The sequence below is a fragment of the Hyperoodon ampullatus genome, assembly GCF_949752795.1.
Source record: "Hyperoodon ampullatus genome assembly, chromosome: 18".
Lineage (NCBI taxonomy): Eukaryota > Metazoa > Chordata > Mammalia > Artiodactyla > Ziphiidae > Hyperoodon > Hyperoodon ampullatus.
In genome coordinates, this window is record NC_136931.1 from 27,515,615 (window position 1) to 27,539,463 (window position 23,849).

Genomic DNA, 23,849 nt, shown 5'->3' on the forward strand with positions numbered 1-23,849 from the left:
ACTTAATGGGTTAAACCATAAACATTGCTCACATACTTAATCTAGTTTCCTTAGACAATTTCAAAGTAAACCACATATTTAATCTGTTTGATTTGCACAAACACTTCCAACAGCTAATATGAAAGACCTAAAATCTGCTGAAATCTTCCTAAGCATTCAAATACTAACTATCTAAGTCTAAACTCATAGATTTAATCAATCAAACGTTGTTTACAAACTTAATTAAATTTTCTTAGCATTTTAAAACTAAAATTGCAGACCTAATTTCAAATTCCTTTAAGCATTTCAAATTAAATTCAAAGTACCATATCCTCTAATCCTCTAAATGAGTTAACTATTTCAAATATCTTAAATAACAAAATATCACAATAATCAAACTTATTCCTCTGTTTGACGTGGATTACTGATATTACGAATTTGATTCACTTCCCATAGTCTCTGTGTGTATTTTGACCCCTATCCCACCAAGGTGAGATATTCTATCTAAACGCAGGACTGTGATTCGTTCATGGTCAGAGATTCTGGGCTGGGCACAGAATTGCTTGCTGCTTCTGCAATGGTTCTACCCAAACTGCAGGTTAACAAACTAAGCCCCCCCTTTTTTTTTTTTGGCTGCGTTGGGTCTTTGCGCGCGGGCTTTCTCTAGTTGTGTCACGCAGGGGCTATTCTTCGTTACGGTGCGGTGGCTTCTCTTGTTGCGGAGCATGGGCTCTAGGCGCTCAGGCTTCTGTAGTTGCAGCACGCAGGCTCAGTAGTTGCAGCACGCGGGCCCTAGAGTGCGCAGGCTTCAGTAGTTGTGGCTCGCGGGCTATAGAGTGCAGGCTCAGTAGTTGTGGCGCACGGGCTTAGCTGCTCTGCAGCATGTGGGATCTTCCCAGACCAGGGCTCGAACCCGTGTCCCCTGCATTGGCAGGTGGATTCTTAACCACTGCGCCACCCGGAAAGTCCCCATCTATTGTTGATGGACATTTGAGTTGTTTCTAGTTTAGGGCTATTATAAATGACATTGCTAAGAACATTTCTGTACATGTCTTTTATGGACATAAGCAAGCATTTCTGTTTGGTACCCAGCATTAGAATTTCTCATTCACAGTGTATATATATGTCTAGATTCAGTAGACATTATTAAACAGTTTTCCAAAGTGGCTGAACCAATTTACACTTCCATCAAGAAGGTATGAATGTGGGCTTCCCTGGTGGTGCAGTGGTTGAGAATCCGCCTGCCACTGCAGGGGACATGGGTTCGATCCCTGGTCCGGTAAGATCCCACATGCCGCGGAGCGACTAAGCCCGTGCGCCACAACTACTGAGCCTGCACATCACAACTACTGAAACCGCATGACGCAACTACTGAAGTCCGCGCGCCTAGAGCCCCTGCTCCACAACAAGAGAAGCCACTGCAATGAGAAGCCCACGCACTGCAACGAAGAGTAACCCCTGCTCGCCACAACCAGAGGAAGCCCGCGCACGGCAACAAAGACCCAACACAGCCAGAAATAAATAAATAAATTTATTTTTTAAAAAAAAGGTATGAATGTTCCAGTTGCTCCACATCCTCCCTATCAGTGGCTATTGTCAGTCCTTTTAATTTTAGCCATTCTGGTTGATCTGCAGCAGTGTCTCATGATTTAAATTTGCATTTTCCTGATGACAAGATATGGTGAGCATCTTTCCATATGCTTATTGGTCATTTGAATATTTTCTTTTGTTTTTCAAAATTGGGTTTTCTGTCTTTTTCTTATTAATTTGTGGGAGTTCTTTGTATATTCTGGATAAAAGATTTTTTTTGTCTGGTGTATGTATTGCACATACGTCCTCCCAGATTGTGGTATGCCTTTTCACTTTCTTAATCTTGTCTTTTAATTAACAGACTTTTAAAATTTTAATGACATTCAATTTATCAATATTTTCTTTTATGTTAGTACATTTTCTGTCCTATTTAAGAAATCTTTGTCTACCTCAAGGTCTTGAAGATATTTCTAAGGTTGTTGTTTTTAAATTAAGACCTTATTTTTGGAGCAGTTTTAGGTTCACAGTAAAATTGAGGGGAAGGTACACATTTTCTATATATTTCCTGCCCCCACACATTCATGGCCCCCATTATCAACATCCCCCACTAGAGTGGTACATTTGTTACAATTAATGAGCCTACACTGACACATAATAATCACCCAAAGTCCATAGTTTATATTAGAGTTCACTCTTTGTGTTTTACGTTCTGTGGGTTTGGACAAATGTATAGTGACATGTATCCATCATTATGGTATCATACAGAATGTTTTCACTGCCCTAAAAATCCTCTGTGCTCTGACTATTCATCGTTCCCCACCCCCCTACCCCTGGAAAGCACTGATCTTTTTATTGACTCCATGCCTTTTCTAGAATGTCATATAGTAGAAATCATACAGTATGTAACCTTTTCATATTGGCTTCTCTCACTTAGTAGCATGCATTTAAGTTTCCTCCATGTCTTTTCATGGCTCGATAGCTCATTTCTTTTTTAGTGCTGAATAATATTCCACTGTCTGCGTGTACCAGCTTATTTAACTGTTCACCTACTGAAGGATGTCTTGGTCATTTACAAGTTTTGGCAACTTTGACTAAATCCGCTATAAACATCTGTGTACTGGTGTTGATATGGACATAAGTTTTCAACTCCTTTGGGTAAATACCAAGGAGTGGCGTTGCTGAATCCTATAAGAGTATATTTAGTTTTGTAATAAATCTCCAAGCTGTCTTCCAAAGTGACTGTACAATTTGCATTCCCACCAGCAATGAATTCCTGTTCCTGTTGTTCCACATCCTAACCAGCATATGGTGTTGTCTGCATTCAAGAGAGCAGAATTTAAAAATCCTGCAATAGACTCAGGTGCACATGAACGTCTAATGTACAGTAATTGTGTTTCCCCCTAGGATATTTTGAAAAATTTAATAACCTTAAGGGATAAATTGTTCACTGACCTGAATTATACAGAGTCCTCAGAAATCATCCAAAAATAACAGCTTCGTATAAACATTTTTGACTTTCTGCTGTAATAAGATCCATATTTTTCCTTCTGTCTGGAAATTCTGGTTGGACTGTTCATGACATTGCCATGAGGATTAAATGATTTAATAAAGGCTAAGGCACTCTATTATATGCCTGACACAAAATAAATGCTCAATTGATGTTAGGAATTATTAGTTATTACAATGATGACATTAGTTGTTACAGTGAAGTTAGCTGCAAACTCCTTTTCTGTCAGCCACAATACCCAACACAGGTCTGAACAAAGAGTAATATCCAGGTAAATGCTCAGTGAGTGACTGGTTTCCAACATTTGGGATTTCTTCCACACTTGAAATACCATAGCTTATTTTATGTCTTTTAAAAAACGTTCTCCGGCTTCCCTGGTGGCACAGTGGTTAAGAATCCGCCTGCCAACGCAGGAGACATGGGTTCGAGCCCTGGTCTGGGAAGATCCCACATGCCACGGACCAACTAAGACTGTGTGTCACAACTACTGAGCCTGCGCTCTAGAGCCTATGAGCCACAACTACTGAGCCCGTGTGCCACAGCTAGTGAGCCTGTGCGCCTACAGCCCATGCTCCACAACAGGAGAAGCCACCACAAGGAGAAGTCCATGCACCGGGACGAAGAAGGTTAGCCCCTGCTTGCCGCAACTAGAGAAAGCCCGTGAGAAACAATGAAGACCCAACTCAGCCAAAAATAAAAATAAATTTATTAAAAAAAAATTCTAAGAATTAACTGATTTTTTTAAAAAAACCAGCTGTTGATTCAACTCAACCAACTCAATTTTTTTTTTTTTTTTTGCGGTGCGGGCCTCTCACTGTTGTGGCCTCTCTCGTTGCGGAGCACAGGCTCCGGACGTGCAGGCTCAGCAGCCATGGCTCATGGGCCCAGCCGCTCCGCGGCATGTGGGATCTTCCCGGGCCGGGGCACGAACCCGTGTCCCCTGCATCGGCAGGCAGACTCTCAACCACTGCGCCACCAGGGAAGCCCTCAACTTTATTTTAATTGCATTAATTTCTGCTTTTATCCTAATGTTCAGGCCTTGTTTTCAAATCATGCATTTAAGGCGATAAATTTTCCTCCAAGTATTGCTTTGACTTCATCCCACAAGTTATGTGGAGTATTCATAACGATCCTGTCAATAATTAAAGCAGATGCCTATAAGGCATTTAGCACAGTTAGTGCGCAATACTGGTTAGCTGCTTTAACCTTATCCAGTATTCAGCCAACAAGTATTTATTTGTCATTCGCAGGACACCAGGTAAGCCTATCCGAGCCACCTTCCGTGCCTTTCCTCACTTTTCTTTTGCCTTTGTAACTCCTCCTAGTCTCTTAGGGGGCGGGGCCTGGCCTCACGCGCTTTGACCCCACCCCCGCCAGGTTACCATGACACCACGTAGGTTGCTAACAACATAATCTATAATCCTGTCTCCTTCCGCTTTCTAAAAACAGCTATGGGACAACGATGGGAAAATAGTCCCTTGGCAAAGGGGTTCTTTTCACGAAGAGGCGGAACTAGGGCGGGGCTTAAGAGCGGAAGGGACAGGAAGTCTTGTGAGCACTGTGGCGGGATTGGGCTCAGCGCTCTCAGGGGGCGGGCTCAAGTGGGCGGAGGGATCCATCGCAGGCTGCGGGCGGCCGCCGCCTCCATTTAAGGAGGGGAGAAGGGCGGGGGCGGCGGTTGCTGTGGTTTCTGTGTTGAGGTGGCTTAGTTTTTATGGGAGCTGAAGTTAACGGACGCAGCGTCCCTTGTCCAAGTCCAGCTGTCTGTGGCTACCGATTGGGAGGTCAGGAGCGCAGCGTCCCTTCTTCGGACCCCTGTTTTGCCTTCGCCACTTGGTGCCCATATTTAGGTCGGCTTCGGCGCGGCTGAGGAGAAGGCCGCGGGCGAGATGTTCAAGAACACGTTCCAGAGCGGCTTCCTTTCTATCCTCTACAGCATTGGCAGCAAGCCCCTGCAAATCTGGGACAAAAAGGTCAGGGGCTGGGGTGGGGGGCGGCGGCGGGGCGGGGTCCCGGGGCTGGACCCGGGGTAGCGGGTAGTTGTGTCGAACTGGCGCCTGGGGGAGGCCGGGCGGTCTCTGCTGTCCCCTCTCCCCAGCCTGGCGTGACTGAGGCGCGAGGTGGGGGCGTCGTGTAAGCAGCGGGGGGTGCATTGTGGGGTGGGCGTGCCTGGGGTTTAAGTGTCCTGCGGCAGTAGTGTGGTTAGGACAGTGGTCCCTCAACGCAGACTTGACTGGGCCAGTCGGTTCCTCAGCCTCGGTTTCCGCATCTATATGGTGGGGTCGATAGTGCCCGTCTCACGGCATGAAAAGCGTAAACTCACGTGAGGTTGCTTCGGGAACGCGCAGATGAAAGGAACCGCTGTGAAATGGAGCGCGCAGATGAAAGGAACCGCTGTTCACTGATTTCACAAATATTTACTGACATCCTGTGTTGTACCAGGCACTGTGCTGGGCACTAGACACAGAGCCTTTGTTCCAGGCCCCCTTATAGAGGCACAACCAGAACTCAGTTATGTTTGGGTTTCATTCATTTGCACCCTTCCTCCCACTGATCCCAGCCAAGCCGGAATTCGGTGGCCTTTGGCACCTGCTCCACACTCACTGTGACTTGGGGTCTGTACTCTGCCTTCAGTGGCTGATCTCCATCAGAGAAATTGCAAAATGGTGATAAAGTGTTGTCTGGGTTAACAAGCTGAACGCCAGGTACAAGCCTCATCATCTTTATTCAGGCATCCACTAGCTATAACTTTCACTGACTCTGGGAGATGGTGACCCTGTCCACTTTTTGGAGGTGTTGATTGGGGGCACGTGTGCCTAGCGATCTATGAGTTGGTCTGCATTTAATTACTTTGATATTTCCTTTCTCATGCAAATTCCCAGTCATCTGTACCCTTTTTTGAATATAAGTTAATATAAAGCACTCTACATTGGAAGACAGGTGATTTAGGGTATAACCTTAGTACTGCACTCCTTCGGGGACAGTGGAGAGAGGTGGTGTGTTGAATGCTGTTTTTATAGAGAAGAATGTAGGATAATCTAAATAAGCAGTTCATTGGTAATGAGGCCAAGAATTTTGGATATCATCTCAGAACAATTCCCTGTCTTCCCTTATCCACAGATGAGGGTTTGGGGCCACATAGAGATTAGGAGAGAACATGGACAGCCTTCTGCCTGTTGCCACTAGGGAATTCTGCTTTCTGAGAGCAGCTTTGGGGATGGTGTGTTCACAATGTCATTTTTAGAAGACAGTTGAAAGATCTGAATGTAATGAATTTGGCCTTATGCATGTGTGAGAAATCTGACCAGCTCTCCTCTTTCACAGTGATTCTGTCCACAAACTAGAGCTAATGCCAAGAGTTACTTATTACCCAAGAGAGCAGTTCCTTAACTGTTTTCCTACATTTTACTGAGTTTTTCAGTTCCATGGTTTTGTTCACATTGGAATAAAAAAACCCTTTAAACTCCGAAAGTGTACCTCTACAAAGAGAACCTGGAATGAGTGTACCTGGGAACTTTGTAAAGACGATGGCTTCTCAGCTGTGGCTTGACTTAATTTTGGACTGTCCAAAGGCAAGGAGAGAGTGGATTGTATGCCAGTTGAACTTCGGATTGTAACCAAAGTGTCAGTATGAGGCAATTGATATAGAGAATGGGGCTTGATCTAGGAGGAGAGGTTTTCAGAGCAGGTCAGAGAACTTACCAACACAAAGAATTCCAGTGGTACAGAGGCCTCAGCATTTCTATCAGGTGAAACTTTTATCAGAGTTGCCCCATTTTAACCCTCCTGGGCTTGATCTTTTGTAGTGTGTTTTATTTTTCAAATGCAGCTTTTTGAGTAGTCAACATGTTTGCACATGGAATATAAAAGCAAAGTAACCATGGTGCACTGTGTCCCTTAACAACGCCACTAGAGGTCGGATGGTACCCTAATGACATAAACCTGTGTGAAAACATTGTTAGATCGACTGGCAGGGTTACATGGAGTAAATTAAGCAGACATTTTGGCAAAGAAAACCTTTAGAGGAACACTCATTTTAAGCAAAATTCTCATAATAGTAAATGTGAATTATATGTTTCTACTCTTCTTATTTAGACCAAACTGAAAAGTGTTTATCTGTGAATTTTTCCCCCTTGAGGCAAGAGAAGGAAAGGGAGGAAAAAAGGAAAATTTGGGGCCAGATCCATAGGCTTTGGTGTGTGTGTTCCTTTACTCAGCTGTATTATAAAGTCCTCAGAAAGTGTTGGGAATCCAGTCCAGAAGGGGAAACACTGGGAACTGATATTCTTATCAAAGATTTATTGAGCAACAGCTAAGTGACAGGCATTGTGTAGATTTGGGGAGATACAAAGTTAGGGAAGAGAAGACATTTTCCCCACTCCCATGATTCTGAATAAGGCAAAGTTGTAATAAGGGCAAAGTTTGATGGAGGGAGGGAAGGACTGTCCACATTTATCTAGAAATGACCCTGCCCTCTGCTAGTAGGTACATATTGGCTATAAGTGCCTGTTTTTAGTTGTTACATATTTTGATTTCACAAAACTTTACTATTCTCCTTCCTGAGTTTATGGAGAGAGAATTTCTGTTATTTGCTTACGGTGAAGAGCAGTCTTTGAAAACTTAGGTTTGGCTTCATTTAGGCTCTGTGTCTCCTTATGAATATGAGGAGTGAATGCCATATTCATAATAACAGTTAATTTGCAAATTCATTTTGGGGGTGTGGCTACATTTGCAATACCTGCATTTATCTGACACTCTGAAGTTCTCAGCCCCTCCCCCATCTCATCCTTCAAATCTCAGCTTAAGTTCCCAAAGAAATAATGATTATGTCTCCTGTGTGCTCCTGTGGCACTCTATATCATGCTGAATGGCAGTTGCCTATTTATTGTATATCTCCCACTAGACTACAGGTTCCTTAGGGGGAAGAATAGTATCTTACCTTGAAACTCCAGTGCCAGAGTGTGGTCAGACACCTTGGATTTGCGTCCTGGCTCTGTCATATGTCCTGTGCTGTGTAACCTTGGGCAAGTACTCAACTACTCAGTTCTCTCATCTTGTAATCAACCTCCTTCTCATGGTTATGGAGATTAAATGAAGATGTATATAAATGCTTAGCAACAGTTATGGCACACATTATTAAATAGGGCAGGGAACTGAGGCAAATTGCTCAAGAGTAAGTGAAAAATTTATAACTGAGCCCGATATTCAGATGCCTAGGAATAGGAAGTACAGTAACTCCAGACTTCTGAAATGAGAATAATTTAGTCAGTGTACCATGGCTTTCCCAATCCAAAACCTTAACATGGCTCTAAAGCCACACAGACTGTGGTCTGGTACCTGCTTAACTAGCTCTCCAGGCTGACGTCCCACAGGATCCCCCTTCTAGTATTGACCTCCCACTGAACTGAAAGAAGTCTGTTCTCTCCCGCTTTAGGCTTTTGTACTTGCTGGCCCCTCTGCTGGGACCCACTGCTACCCCTCTTCATTAGTCTCTAGGTCTCAGCTCAAAGGTACCTCCTCAGGTTAAGTTAATTTATATCCACTTATAGAACCTCTACTTCCTTCTCATCATACTTGAAATTAGCTTCTCAAGATCTGTATTCCTGGCTGGACAGTAAGCTTCCTGATAGAGACCTTTGTAATTTTTCAAGCCAAGAGTTTAGCAGAAATTAGGGATTTCTTAATGCTCCCTTAACTTCTGGGATCAGCAAATACTACATTATTAAAGGACTTTTTATGTTTAATGTAAACATTACTTCCGGTTTGTAAAGAAAATACCAGGAGGTTCTTTTCCCACTTACACCTGTGTAAAACATGTAACTTTCAGACTTTACTGGTAATACCCTAAAAATCTACTACCTGAGATTGTTGATTCATACAGGCTTCTCTTTCTTTCTGCTCACCTTGTCTTTCTCTGCTGCTGATCCTCCCCATTCCCAAACGAAATATTAGAACCAGAGTTTTGTGGCTGTTGCTGGAAAATATTAGATTCCCATTCCCAGTTCCTAATTTTAAAAATGAACAAAATCTCTCTCCGGAAAAAAAGTTCCCACACCCTAACTTTTAATGAGCAAACCTTGTTGGTACATGTTAAATTTCTAGTAGTAGAATTGAGAGCATTTGGACATGAAAGTACTAAAACTATTTTTTTCAGATTATTCCTGGGTCAATCTGAGGATGTTATTCATTTTTCCAAAAAATAGCTTTTACTATAATTGGGCAAAGGCCTGGGTTTTAGTTACACTTGCCCTTTCAAGGCATTCTTAGGAAGAGACTGGTTAGAATACATATAATTGTCCTTACTTTAACTAAAGAGCTGTTTGCAGATGTCCAAAGTTGCCTGTCTGCTGTTTGGATAGTCCCAAGTGCCGCAAAGGGAGAGAAGCCTTTAACCCACTGGAGCCTACAAGGCCCAGGGCTTGAGACAGAGCTATACCCAGCTCTCCCCACAGAGGTCTCCCTCTGCCTGTTTTCTGACTTAGAGCCCAGCCCCTAGCTCAAGGCAGAAACTTTCCTGCTGAAATGGACAGCTCTAAAGGCTTAATGTAAATTGGAACATGTGTCATTAAGACTAGGATGCCAGATGGCTGAGGGCTCAGCTGTCTGCCAGGATAAGTGGGTGGAGCCACAAAAAAGAAAGGTGGGAGTAGGGAACGGATACAACTCATGTTATTTTTAAAGCACTTGACGAAATATAGAGCATTGGCCAGCTTCCTCCCTATCCCAGTAGTATTTCCCCCCCCTCAGCTTTGACCCTCCTCCCTGGGGCTTACACTGGGGGAAAAAAAAATCAGTGTTCTTTATTAGTTGTCCCAGCAACCGTGGAAAGCCTGGGAGAGTGATTGCAGAAAAGGGCTTAAAGGTTTCCTTCTTGGTGCCTGCAGAGGCTGAGAACCATTCTGATTGTTAATTGCCAGTAGCCTGGGTTCTGAAGCTTCTAAAGTACCTCCACCTCATTGTTGGGGCTGGGGGGGGGAGGAGATCATGAAATTAAAAAATGTAAGATTGGCTTTATTTATTATCATTATTTTGGAGGAATAAAACACTCATAGGCCACACTACAGGAATGTGTCATGAAATTAAAAAAATTAGCAAGTCAAAAACAATAGGCACTTTCTAAGTTAGAGAGGGAAGTAAAATAAAACCTACTTCCACCATGTGCAATAAATGCTGACCAGTTCATTTTATCTTCATTTCAAAGCCAGGCCTGCCTAGTGGCCTCTGAACTGGAAGAAGCTAAGGAAAGGAAGTTGATGCTTTCTGAGTCCATGTGTCTTGTTATACATGTTTGTCAGAAGCTGGACTGGGGAGGGGCTTGCTTCCTGAAGACCTTTACAACGTAAGGCAGTGACAGCCAGATTGCCAGGGTGGTTGGGAGGCCTTGCCCCAAGTTATCCACCTCTCTTTGTCCTTTGATCGTAGTTTTGGAGCCTAGAGAGAAGTTTGGGGATGTTTCCCACCCATATCTCTGGTTAATTGCACCCCTGGCCCCACTCCACTCTTCTTCCAGTGAATTTGTATTTACAGCCCTTTGAACTTAATAAAGAGGAAAAATCATAATTCACTAAGAAATCAACTTAATTTGATTTTAAAGCTCTGGCAGCTTGTGATATGAGAATACTTTTCTTCTTTGAGGACTGAACTTTCTCCCTGGGCAAAGCTCTATTTAGACTGTTCTCACCACTAGGCAGGTTAAAACTCTAGAGAGACTGTTGGGCATTCCTTCGAAAAAGCTGCCTTTTCCTCTGGGTTCTTGTGTTTTACGGGCTATGTTAATTAATTTTGTAAGAATTAAGTTTGTGAGTGTGGTAGTTTATGTGTTGTGAAAGAAATTTCTCTTAAGAAGTAACTGACAGTCCAACTGAAAGTTAGTTTGCCTCTGGGACAGAAGTGTAAGAATACACAAAGTCTGTTTTGGCTTTTAGTCTGTTGGCTTCTGTGTGCAGTGTAAGGCATTGTTTTCTTCTGTAAAGACCTGAGTAGTCACATTTACTGGAGTGCTATAAACTTTGAGATGGGCAGAAGGCAAATGTCCGAACATTTCCTCCCTGTGAAATCTGGCTGGGTTTTCTGGAGCTGAGGGAGGCTTCCCGTGACTGTGGTCAGAGAGACTTTCCAGGATGTAAGATCTGAGGTCCCACTTACAATGTTGGATAAATTGCAACGTGTTGCCTTTTAACAATAGTAGTCTTTGGACCCTAATTACTTAATCCTTTCCATTTAACCGTCTGTTTGGTTTGTTGCATTCGGTACCTTTTTAAGAAAGAATGAAGTTATAGAGAATAATTAGTGGTATGTTATAAAATTAGTGTTCGCATCTTGTTGGGATACTGTCAGCTCTTATCAGTGTGCCTGCAACATATTATGTGGAAAAATTTCTTGATGAATTCCTCCTTTACCAAGAAGTCTGCCTGATTTTCCACAGCAGCTGTGGGCTAGCAAATAGAGGAGGAATATTGCCACTTTGGGAACATTTATATGGGGAATGAGGTGGGCAGTGTTGGCATGTGCTACAAGTCTTTGTGATCCAAGTCTTTGTGCTTTTAATCTCCCTTGGAAAGAGGCCCAGAATTCAAAGCAGGAGGGCATTGGATGTCGCCAGCTTTGTTTGAGAAGCACTTCAATGTGATGTTTGTGACTTGAGAATCCAGAAATGCTACACTGGCAGAAATCTGGGGCCCATCCACCCAGCATTCTGTCTCTGACAATGGGTACCAAAGGATGATTTGTGGGAAGGCATTCTTTATGCTGGTAACCTCACTGGCTTTGTGATATACCTTAGGATCTCTGGCTTCTCATAATAGCCCATGGGGGATATGTTATCCAGGAATTTTTGAAAAATCCTCCTTGAATCTCTTCATATGTGCCAACTCTTAGGGTGACAAATTCCAGAAGTCAGCAAATATTTGAATGCTTAGTTTATGCCTAGCAGAGTACTAAGCATTATAGAACATATAAATGATGTTTAATACTTGGTCCTTACCCTTCAGCTTATACTTTTTTGAGGAGACAAGACTCAGTTGCATCTGGCAGAAAAAGATGGGCAGTGATATCAGATGTTACCTGGGGAATACCACACACACCACAAGTGGATCAAATTAACTGGAACAGAGCACACAGAGACTGATGTCTAAAGACAGTATATGCCGTATTATTAGTAATTGTGTGGAACAATACAACTATCAGACTCAACGCTGTATTCTCTCCCCATATGCAAGTCTCATGGAAAGCCACATGATGAGTTGTTGAATATGACAGCACAGGCAGCCGTTTTCACTATACCTAGAAAAAGACCACATGCTTGTCATTCTGATGCATCCGGTTCTAAACCTGGTTGATCTTTTTCATGTGTTAATACATTCAGCCCTAACAGTCCAGCCCTGTCTCAGAAGTGCCTTTGCATGTCTCTGCTCTGTCCATATAAGGTGCTTGGGTGTAATGCTTGAAGATAATTGTGCTTCCCTAAATATGTTTTGAGAGGAGGAATCCGTATCGAATATTGATTCCTCTCCATCATATCGTCCCTACATGTGCAGCAAACAATGCAAAACAATGTCGGATGAAGTGCTAAATTATGTAGTCTAGGCTCCATGAGCAAGAAGAATGAATCAGAGAGAAGAGAGGTCAGTGTAGGCTGAAAATGCTAAAGAAGGCTTCTGTGTGTGGCACAGATGGGACTTGAATTCATACTTGAAAAAGTAGAAACTTAGGGAAAAGAAGATAAGGAAGCATGAAGTAGGAGTAGACCTGGGGTAGTAATACGTTCGTTTTTTGGTTGCTACCCTCCCTCTCAGTGACACTCAGCATTTGGCCTTTCTGGCCAGAGAACTATGTGAGGCAGTGTAGGGCAGTGGAAAGCCTGGTCGTTAATCCTGCCCCTCTTCCTTAGGGTCTGTCATCTGCACTCCCTGAGTGTCAGTGTCCACGTCTGTAAAGTGGAAACAACACCAACGACCTTGTGATTTTTGTTGTTGTTGTTAGGACTGAGCTCGTTGTTGTTAGGAATGTTCCTAGTGTATAGTAGATGCTTGGTAAACGTTAGCTGGATCTAAATTGAGTTGATTTCTTTGGGAAGAAATTTGTCGTGATTTATAGGTTGCCAAATTGCCTGCAACTCCTGTGGTGGTTGATTGGGCCCTGTATAGAGGTAATAGCATGGCTTACTTGCACATATTGTGTCACAAACTTCTATGTTATGCCCTTTGGGCTACTGTGGTTTTCTTTAAATCAGGGGTCCCCAACCCCTGGGCCGCAGACCGGTACTGGTCCGCTGCCTGTTTGGAACTGGGCCACACAGCAGGAGGTAAGCGGCGGGCGAGCCGGGGAAGCTTCATCTGGTTTCATCTGCCGCTCTGCATTACTCGCATTATCGCCTGAACCGCCATATCCCACCCCACCCCCAACCCTGGTCCGTGGAAAAATTGTCTTCCACACAACCGGTCCCTGGTGCCAAAGAGGTTGGGGACCGCTGCTTTAAATAGTCCCATTCAGCCTTCAAAATCTTAACAGTTATTTGTCGATATTTCAGTACTAACCAGTTTAATTTCATCCCTTGTAGGTACGGAATGGCCACATCAAAAGAATCACTGATAATGACATCCAGTCCCTGGTGCTAGAGATTGAAGGAACAAATGTCAGGTAGGTTGCCACTCTGTTCTCCCAGAGACGTGGAATGCCAAGAGGTAGTACATCATAGAGGTTAATAGCATGGACTGCAGAGTCAGACTGCCTGGTGTGAATCCAGCTCTGCTACTTAGAGCTCACCTTGGGCAGGTTACTTAATCCCCCAGGCTTTAGTTTCCTCACCTGTGAAATAGGGAAAATAACAGTACATCTTCCTTGTAGAATTATTGTGAAGATTAAGTAAGTGAATGTGTATAAAACACTTAAAACCTGCTTAGCACTTAGTCAGTGCTGTATGAGTCTTAGTTATTAATATTTAACCCAGATGTGTTTATGTGGAGGTATGGGTTTACAGTAATCATCCATTGGGTGGCCAGGGTAGTTTTCAGTGTTACAATGGTCTTAGTTTTGGTTTTCTATCATTTGATAGTTTCTTAGACCAGAATTAAATCTTTTTTTCACTGGAAGAACTTCCAGATCCATGGGTCTGGCTTTGTTTTTCATATATTTTATTGTTGATGTCTAGTGCTATGTTAAGTTTTTGTTTCAGAGTCCAGCACTTTTTTTAACGCATTAGCTTAACTTAAGGGTTGAGGGATCATTGGATGACATATCTGGATCTTTTAGATCTGCCTTCCAATTTATCCTCTTGGACTGAGTGTTATTGCTGTGCATACCACAAAGGAAAAGACAAGTAGTGTGTTTATTGGTGTTTCCTCTTTCTACAGCACCACATATATCACATGTCCTGCAGACCCAAAGAAAACATTGGGAATTAAACTTCCCTTCCTTGTCATGATTATCAAAAACCTGAAGAAATATTTTACCTTTGAAGTACAGGTAAGTATGTGCACATGAATCCCTACACTCTTGGCTGTACCAAAGAGGTGTCCTGTCAATTTATAGGAAAAAAGTGGCCGCAGAAAAGTGTCTTTATCCTTTTGTATGTATTCTTTTCTGCCTCTGCCGTATACCTGATGCAACCATTTTTTTTTTGCGGTACGCGGGCCTCTCGTTGTGGCCTCTCCTGCCGCGGAGCACAAGGCTCTGGACGCGCAGGCTCAGCGGCCATGGCTCACGGGCCCAGCCACTCTGCGGCATGTGGGATCTTCCCGGACCAGGTCACGAACCCGTGTCCCCTGCATCGGCAGGCAGACTCTCTACCACTGCGCCACCAGGGAAGCCCGCAACCATTATTATTATGGCATAATTTTGGTATTATCAATCAAAGTTTAATGCCAAGTTTTAAAAGAAACAGTAAGCATCTAGAAAATCTAATCAATAGCTACAAGAGTTCAAAGCTTGAGGGTTAGAGTAGTGTCCATTTGGGAAGTTACTATTTAATACTGGGCTATTGTTGGTCTCAAGTCTAGCATTTTTAATTTTTCAAAGGGAAGAATGTTTATGGAATCATGCTATGGTCTGGGGGCCTGATGCATGTGTCATATGTCATAAGCAGCTGGTGTTGTCTTGGCAACAGACAAGATAAACTAGCTACTTCAGGGCCGTCTGCATCCAGTGTGACCTGTATGTGGTTTGTTTATTCTCCCTTGGGTCTCAGCCTTGGGAAATCAGGATGTGGGAGTTTCAAGTCCTTGTCTTATCAAGGTTGTTTGCTTCTTCCAAGATGGAGTTAATGTCATTCTTCTCTATATTTCATAGGTACTAGATGACAAGAATGTGCGTCGGCGGTTTCGGGCAAGTAACTACCAGAGCACCACCAGGGTCAAACCCTTTATCTGTACCATGCCCATGCGGCTGGATGACGGCTGGAACCAGATTCAGTTCAACCTGTCAGACTTCACTCGGCGGGCATATGGCACAAATTACATTGAGACCCTCAGGGTGCAGGTACTGGCTCCTTTTCCAGATGGAGCCCCATATCGGAGAGGGGTCTAGGCTTTGTTTGTTACTGGCTTGTGACCCAGGTGACAAAACAGTGTGGGTTTCGGGCTGAAGTTCCCAAGTCACTGTCCAGGGGGCTTTCACCTCAGAGAGGCCCAGGACCTACTCAGGAATCTGCTCAGATACAGTGGGAGAATACAGCAAGTAAAATCTCCCTCTTGTCAGAATCTACCCCTAAGCCACACTGAGGAGATGCCAAAGAGGTGAAACTTTGACAGCACCATGCGGGGGGCTCAAGGAAAATCAGGACAAGAGGAAAGACAATCATATTTTGAGACTTATTTTAAGTTTTGTATCCACAGATCCATGCAAACTGTCGCATCCGACGGGTTTACTTCTCAGACAGACTCTACTCAGAAGACGAACTGCCAGCAGAGTTCAAACTGTATCTCCCAGTTCAGAATAAGGCAAAGGTAAGCCAACTTTCCTCAGAGGAAGGCCAGCCGGTGAGCTGGAGAAGCTCTGCCCCTGGCACGTGCTCTGTTCTACAAGTTCAGCTGCGGAGCCCCTCTCTGTCGACGTGGAGTATGGAGGACTTTTACATCAGAAGATCTTAGGTCTTCCACCACCAGCACTGAATCAGGAGTGATCCCATGAAATGTTCTGTTACTGCTGTCTCACCTCCATGAAGTGATACTGTCCCTCCTGGGGGGCATCCTGCTGCTTCCTGCTCCCAGGCCTTCCTTACAGAATATCTCCATCTGAACCTCTTCATCAGCCCCAAATTACTATCAGCCGATCTGTCCCCTCTGACACGACGATGGGTGCTTACATGCCTGCCCACTGGTGACACATATGTATCTCCCCACAGTCCAGCATCCCCTTGAGTGTCACTAGAGGTAGGGGGTCGGTGGTACTGACCGTCTGTTTTCTAATAACTTAAACTGATGCCTTTGTTCTATTTTTTTTCTTTCCCCTCCAGCAATAACTGGAATGCAACTCAAAGGATAGACCCTGGATGTGACTCTTAGTTTAAAAAGGAAACTATCTGGAGGACAATGCAAAAAACAAATATTTATATTAGTTCACTGTGCTGCGGTTCTTTTACCTACTCCTTGGCATCCCTGGTCATGGCTACCAGTGACTGTGCCATGCATTGTAAGTACAGTGGGGGATAAGCTGTCCTTTGATACATGAATTGCCAGAGTTTATCTTGCTGCCTGCCTTGGTGTGTGGGGAGATACATTTACCATGAACTTACAGAATTAAAGATGTCCTGTAAAGGCAATTTCAGACCAATGTTTCTTCCTATGGTTTTTTCTTTGTTTTATATATTATCTAAATATATGCATATGCTGTGTAATACTCATAATCCGGAAATGAATAAAATGTTATATTCTTGGTTTGTAAATTTGTTCTTAGTTTGTGTCTTTTTTAATGGTGACATTTCTCTTTCTTTATGGTATGAAAATAGAACTCTTTCCAAAGAACATCCCATACATTCATGCTGTGAAATAGCTTACAATAAGCACTTGAAGAACAAGACATCTATAATAGATACTGATTTGGAACAACTTCCAAGAGAAACTAAATGGAAAGAAACTGAATAGTGTATCACCAGTTGAATCGTCTTACTGAGGGGTGGGTCCCAAGTGGAGCTTTAGGCAAAACGGCATATATTCCAGATTGCTCTTAAACACCTTAGGAAGGTGTCTTGTTGGAGCCTCACTTGCCCTTTTGTAACAATCAGCACATCTCGTGTTCCTCAGCATTGGAACAGATGACCCTCTCCCAATCTGAGCTCCAGATGAAGTACTTGCCTTGAATTTAGGGGCTTGAAGGAAAAATGTTTCTTTAAACACTGGACTCACTTGAGAGAACTGAAATCTTGCACCACTCTCCCTGCCCACGCTTATTCTGGGGCATGTGCTTGGTTAGTGAAATGGCCCTGGCACAAATAGTTAAATTTACAAAAGTTAAACACTTATATGATACAACTCTACTGTATGTAATATTTCTGGAGGGAAAACAATTTGGGGGCAGATAAGAGCATATGTAGATACACCTAGATGATCTCATAGGACACATAAGAACTGTACAGTGATTACTTCTGGAGAGAATGGTTGTATCATTTACGTACTTTTTTTGTACTATAGATGATTTCTTTGAAAGGTACTATTTATGTGATAAGAATTTCAAAGTCAAAAAAGAACAAAAGGCCATCCTGGATACTGTGCTCTCCCCAACACTCCCTCTGGATTTGGTTTCATCCCACAGGATGAGGCTGGAATTGTGGGTACTGGCTGTTTTGACTTTGACTAGAGGTAAAAACACAGTGCTGAATTCGTCATTAGTGTTGCTGCCTCCTGAGAAGTTAAGTGACAAGGAGCACTGTTCTCCCGCATCCTTATCCTCCAGAGTGTGCTCTGGGTAAGCATGACCGAATCTCTGAGGAGGGCAGGGCTGCAGTGGGGGGAGGGCTGGAGGGAAAGGTGCTCCACTGCTGCCTTAGACGCTCACTGAGTTCTCATTTCCCCTCGCAGTCGTCAGGACCTGGCACTTAGGTGGGTTCAGTCAAGACGACTTTGCCTTCCTCTTCCTGCTAACAGCTGCACCGGAGCCGCCTTCGCCGTGGATGCTGCCCCTCTCCTTGGAGAGTCGCCGTCGTTCAGCCTTGCAGAGCACCCATCAGCCCAGGTGACAGCCTGCTCGCTCAGGGCCAACTCCGGTCACATCTGAATATGGACCCGCTTCTCCATCCTGAGACACATTAGCATTCCCGTTGTTAGACTCCGTGTGTCTGTCTCCCAAGCTTTCGGGGTTACAGAGGGGTCCTCAGAAATGGGTGGGGGTGGGTGGTCAGGGACTTCAACAGAGCTTCTTGTCTCTGGCCACTGTGTGGTGAAATCTTCCCTCCAATCTGGAGTCTGTTGTGGGATGAAAGATGCTTTTGTGGAGGCGAGAAAACCCGGTTAACTTTTCATCTCTCTCCGGTGCCAGGACATCAGTGGAGTGCTCCTGGAAGTCCAGAGAAATACAGTAATGCACTCTCTCCACACAGAGCCCCTTTCACCCCGCGGCACTTGTCAGACTATGTATGGGGATTACCTCACCACCCTCTTTGGGGTATAAGGCGGCAGCTGTTGACTTCCCAGATGCTTCACATATCCATCCGAGAGGAAGTGAGGGGGCGTTGAGGGTGATGGGATGTATTATCTAAGCTGGACCCAGGCCAATGTGAATTGTGGCACCAACGACTGCATGGCCCCTGCCCTCAGCTTTCCAACTCACCAGGAAGATGACAACGACTAATTATGAGGCCAAGGGAAGGAGGAAGGAAAGGTCAGGCTGCAGGGGCTGGAGCCCTCCTCCTTCATGGAGCTGGAGCCAGAGTGACCTTAGATTGAGGAAATTGCAGCAGGCAGAGTTGCGTTACCCGGCTCCTCGGAAGTCACGGTGTGTTGTAGGAGGCGTTGTCTTCCAAATGAGAGTGTTCGTTAATTGGCATGAACTTGAGGGGACAGGCATGCAGTCATTCTCAGCAGGGCCCATCTTGGGGGAGAGCAGATCCACTATGGCCCTTATTTGCTACCAGCACGTTGATTGCTTCGCCTGCAACCAAGCCAATAATACTGACCGTGCCAGTCCAGCCCCCTCCCAGGGCATTTTTTAAGGAGGCCAGTATGCCAGAGAACAGCCCCCAAGCTGATTTCCCTAGGTCCTTGGCAGCTTTAGCCAAAAGCCTCAAGTGTCAGGAATTCACTGGAAAAGACCTTGGAGCCCTTCTTGTCTGAGCCCTCCCTTCTTCCATTTTACTGATGAGGACACTATAGCCCAGAGAGACTCGGGCCGGCTCCTGTCAGAGTCGCAGGAGTAGAACAAGGATGAGGATCACCTGATGGGAGTCATATGCCATCCCTGTCCTCCCTTGTGCTGATGTCCCCCTGCTTCCTATGTGGTGGCTGTATCCTTTTTGTAGAGGCATTGACGGGTCAGATAATGCCTGCTTGGGAGGCTGGGCCAGGCCAGACTTGGCTGCTCAGGAGGACTAGACTCAGCTCTGCCTCTGCAGCGAGGGCTTGCCTGGTTTGTCCCTTCATGGTTGCACATTAGCTGAACTTCAGGGCCTGAGGCTGAGGATAGAAAGCTGTGGGGCAAAGATTTATGTTTAACTAATGGATCATAAAAGTAACATAGGCTCATGGGAAATTCAAACTGTACAAAGAATATAAAGTAAGATAAAGCCCCCATTCCCATTCCTGAACTGAAAGTATTTGAATGGGCCAGGCCAAGTTTGTTTTGTTTTTTATAAATTTATTTACTTTATTTTTTATTTTTTGGCTGCATTGGGTCTTTGTTGCTGCACTCAGGCTTTCTCTAGTTGTGGTGAGCAGGGCTACTCTTCACTGCAGTGCACGGGCTTCTCATTGCGGTGGCTTCCTTGTTGCGGAGCATGGGCTCTAGGCACACGGGCTTCAATAGTTGTGACACGTGGGCTCAGTAGTTGTGGCTTCTGGGCTCTAGAGCGCTGGCTCAGTAGTTGTGGCGCACGGGCTTAGTTGCTCCGTGGCATGTGGGATCTTCCCGGAACAGGGCTCAAACCTGTGTCCCCTGCATTGGCAGGCAGATTCTTAACCACTGTGCTACCAGGGAAGTCCCATGTTTTGTTTTTTAATTTATTTTTATATAGCAGGTTCTTGTTAGTCATCCATTTTATACACATCAGTGTATACATGTCAATCCCAATCTCCCAATTCATCACACCACCACCCCACCACCCCCGCTTTCCCCCCTTGGTGTCCATACGTTTGTTCTCTACATCTGTGTCTCTATTTCTGCCTTGCAAACTGGTTCATCTGTACCATTTTTCTAGATTCCACATATATGCATTAATATACGATATTTGTTTTTCTCTTTCTGACTTGCTTCACTCTGTATGACAGTCTCTCGGTCCATCCACGTCTCTACAAATAACCCAATTTCATTCCTTTTTATGGCTGAGTAATATTCCATTGTATATATATACCACATCTTTATCCATTCATCTGTCAATGGGCATTTAGGTTGCTTCCATGACCTGGCTGTTACAAATAGTGCTGCAAAGAACATGGGGGTGCATGTGTCTTTTTGAATCATGCTCTTCTCTGGGTGTATGCCCAGTAGTGGGATTGCTGGGTCATATGGTAATTCTATTTTTAGTTTCCCCAGGCCAGGTTTTAACTACTTTCCATGTATTTGTTTTACTGAATTATCACAACACTGAAACAAGAACTATTATTGTCATTTTACTGATGAGAAAACCAAGGCACAGAGATTAATGTGCCCAGGCTCACACAGTGGTGGTAGAAGCAGGTTTCAAACTCAGGCTGTTTAACTCCTATGCTAGGCTCTTAAATCACGTGACTTCTTTGACCTGCTGTTGCCTCCTCAACAAAATTAGCTTCATGATAAAACACAAGAAACTTACCTCAGAGCTGGGCTGGAAGAAATGTCCGTCTGTGAATGATAGATTAGATCATTTGTATTATCTTCACCCAGTGGAATACTATACAGTGATGAAAAGGGGCAAATTACAGCTAAGTGCAAGAAAAGAGGAACCACACAACCATAATGCAGTGAAAACAGCAAGTCACAATATAGTAAAGATGATTCCACTTCTGTATAATTTTTAAATAGACAAAACAATATACTGTTTAGGATGCATTTATAAACGACAGTCTATACAGTAGTCCCCCTTTATCTGCAGTTTTGCTTTTACTGGTTTCAGTTCCCTGTAGTCAGCTGCAGTCCAAAAATTTTAAATGGAAAATTCGAAAGATAATTCATAAATTTAAAATTGTGCTGCATTCTGAGTAGCATGATGAAATCTCGTGCTGCCCTACGATCCCCAACCATCAACATGGTTTGCTCTTAACACCCCGCCATTGACATTGTCATGGCTCGATGATGCAAGATCACCTGATGCAGATGATCTCCACCTGACATTGTCAGAAGTTCAGTAGTATAATAATGACATAATGCTATGTCACCCACCTCACTTCATCTCATCATGTAGGCATTTTATCATCTCACATTGCAAGAAGAAGGATGAGTCTAGTACAATAAGATATTTTGAGAGAGACCACATTCACTTAACTTTATTACAGTGTATCATTATAATTGTTTTATTATTAGTTACTGTTGTTAATCTCTTACTGTGCCTAATTTATAAATTACACTTTATCATAGGCATGTATATATTGGAAAAAAGTAGTAGTATAAATAGGGTTTGGTACTATCTGCGGTTTCAGGCATCCACCGGGGGTCTTGGGACGTATTCCTTTGGGGACTCTAGTGACAGGCGGAGGGCGGAGTACCTGAAAACTCAGGAGTGCGCTTCTGCCTAGAGGTGTGGGGTTGGGGATGGGGATACAAGTGTTGGGAGAGGCACTTTTGGGGCGTTCAAGGACCATCAGTGCTTTATTTCTTAACCTGGGCAGTGTTTACACGTGGACGTTTGCTTCATTACTATTTGAATTGCACACACAGTTGAATATATTCTTCCGATTATGTTTCTCAATTTAAAAAAAAGTCAAATTTAGATTACTTAGCCCTGATCTATTAAAATGCAGGCTCTTGGGGCCCAGCTCATTAAAATGCAGATTCTCTTTCAGGAGATCTAAATCTGGCCCAGAAATCTGCATGTAAACATCGTCCCCTGGTGATTTTTGGTGTTTCTATCACTTGAAGCTGCTCCAAGTTGGAGCGAGCAAGAGTTGATGTGATACCTCTTGAGTGCTGAGAAGCCAGATGCCGGGAAGGAAGGAGAGTGTAAAGCAACCCACCCTGGCACGTTTGCAGATAGCAATCCCACTACCTCTGAAATCCTTAACTTCCCTTTATACAAAATTCTAGTGTGTAACTTACATCTCTGTACCTTTTCCATAACCTGAAAATATGGAGTCCTGTAATACAAATCATGAGCACCCCTGGGCTGCAATAGAGGCCCTCCAAATTGTAAATCCATAAGGCACGGAGCATCTGGACGGAGCATTAGCCTTGGAAAAATTGTGCTTCTTGGTATCCATGGTGTCTGAAGCAAAGCAAAACAGTGTGCAAGGGTGGGATATGGAAACACATTGGACAGAACCCCTTAGTAAAGGGTGTAAAATGTCACTGAGAGCCTCTGCTGTTTTATTGCATGAGGGTAATAAATATTAATAAGGGCTTTCATAAGTTCTCTCATCACATGGGTTTCCCCTAACCCTTTTTTCCATAAAGTCTTAAGTTGTGAATCCTCCTGGTATTTGGGAGGAAATACAGTAAAATCAGGACATACAGTAGAATCAGTACACACACACACACACACACACACACACACACACACACACTCTAGCCTTTGGGTTCCAAGTCACCCTCAAAGCTGCCTCCCCTCCTCCAGGGCTGTCCTCATGTTCACTTGAAGCCTAAAGCATCCTTGCAAGCCTGGGGCCTCTCTTCTTGGTGTTGGAAACTGACCTAAGCCAGTCCTGGTCACTCTCGGGAGCCTGTTTCAGAGGTAGTGGGAAGCTGAGTTCTCTCCCCTCCAAGCTGGCTACCCCGTGGTGTGCTATGAAAGCACGTCTCAGGACACAAGTACAAAATTGACAAGTGAGCGTGCAAAAAAGATTCATGCCACCCGTTGCCAAGGCTCGGTGAAGTGTCTGCTTGCTCTCTCTTGGTGCACTTCTGTGGGGAATGTGGGGATATGTGGACAGTAGGATCACATGGGGATTCTCTGCTAAGTGTGTGGGCAGGAGGAGGGATGAGCTGCCGGTCCTGAGTTCCAGACTATACCGTTCTGAAGGTCTTAGATGGCTGCGCTTGCCAAGTTCTTATGCCCCATTTTAATGGGGACAGAGATACCTGTAAAATGTTCAGTCGCATATTTTGGAATTGACTCATTTCTCCAGTGGAAAGATACTTCTTTTTTTTTTTTTTTGGCCATGTGTGGATCTTATTTATTTCTTATGGAATGGTATTTCTGATATCCCTGCACTACTTGTAGGGAGTAAATATTCATTCGCAAGGGTTGTACTCACTTTGGTCCGTGTGCTGGCAGATGAGTGGGGGAGGGGAGATGCTCTACACCCAAAGCTCTACACCAGTCCTCACGCCCAGGAAATCCCAGCAACCTCAAGTAAGAGAAATGGAGAAGCTGGAGCTTCCTTAGGCAGCTGAGCCTCAGAGGGGCCCCTGGCCTTCCCTGTGGGATTTGGACATTAGCTTTGTCCCATTCTACTCCCCTTGCCCGAGGAAACTGTTGAGGCCTGAAGCGTACTTCAGGGCATCACCCCTTCCCCAGGAGGCTGAGCTTACCTGGTGTGGGGACCCATGGTGGCTGCCA

At 44.2% G+C, this 23,849-nt stretch overlaps 1 protein-coding gene across 1 annotated transcript; it reads left to right on the top strand.

The window, feature by feature from the left end:
- Positions 1 to 4,905: 4,905 nt before the first annotated feature.
- Positions 4,906 to 16,889, top strand: CFAP20 (cilia and flagella associated protein 20; the record flags this gene model as incomplete). Its single annotated transcript, XM_079723425.1, has 6 exons — positions 4,906 to 4,989; positions 13,575 to 13,654; positions 14,368 to 14,479; positions 15,302 to 15,490; positions 15,847 to 15,957; positions 16,467 to 16,889. 6 exons carry the CDS (start codon positions 4,906 to 4,908, stop codon positions 16,470 to 16,472), a joined length of 582 nt encoding a protein of 193 aa, XP_079579551.1. The 3' UTR covers positions 16,473 to 16,889.
- Positions 16,890 to 23,849: the final 6,960 nt, after the last annotated feature.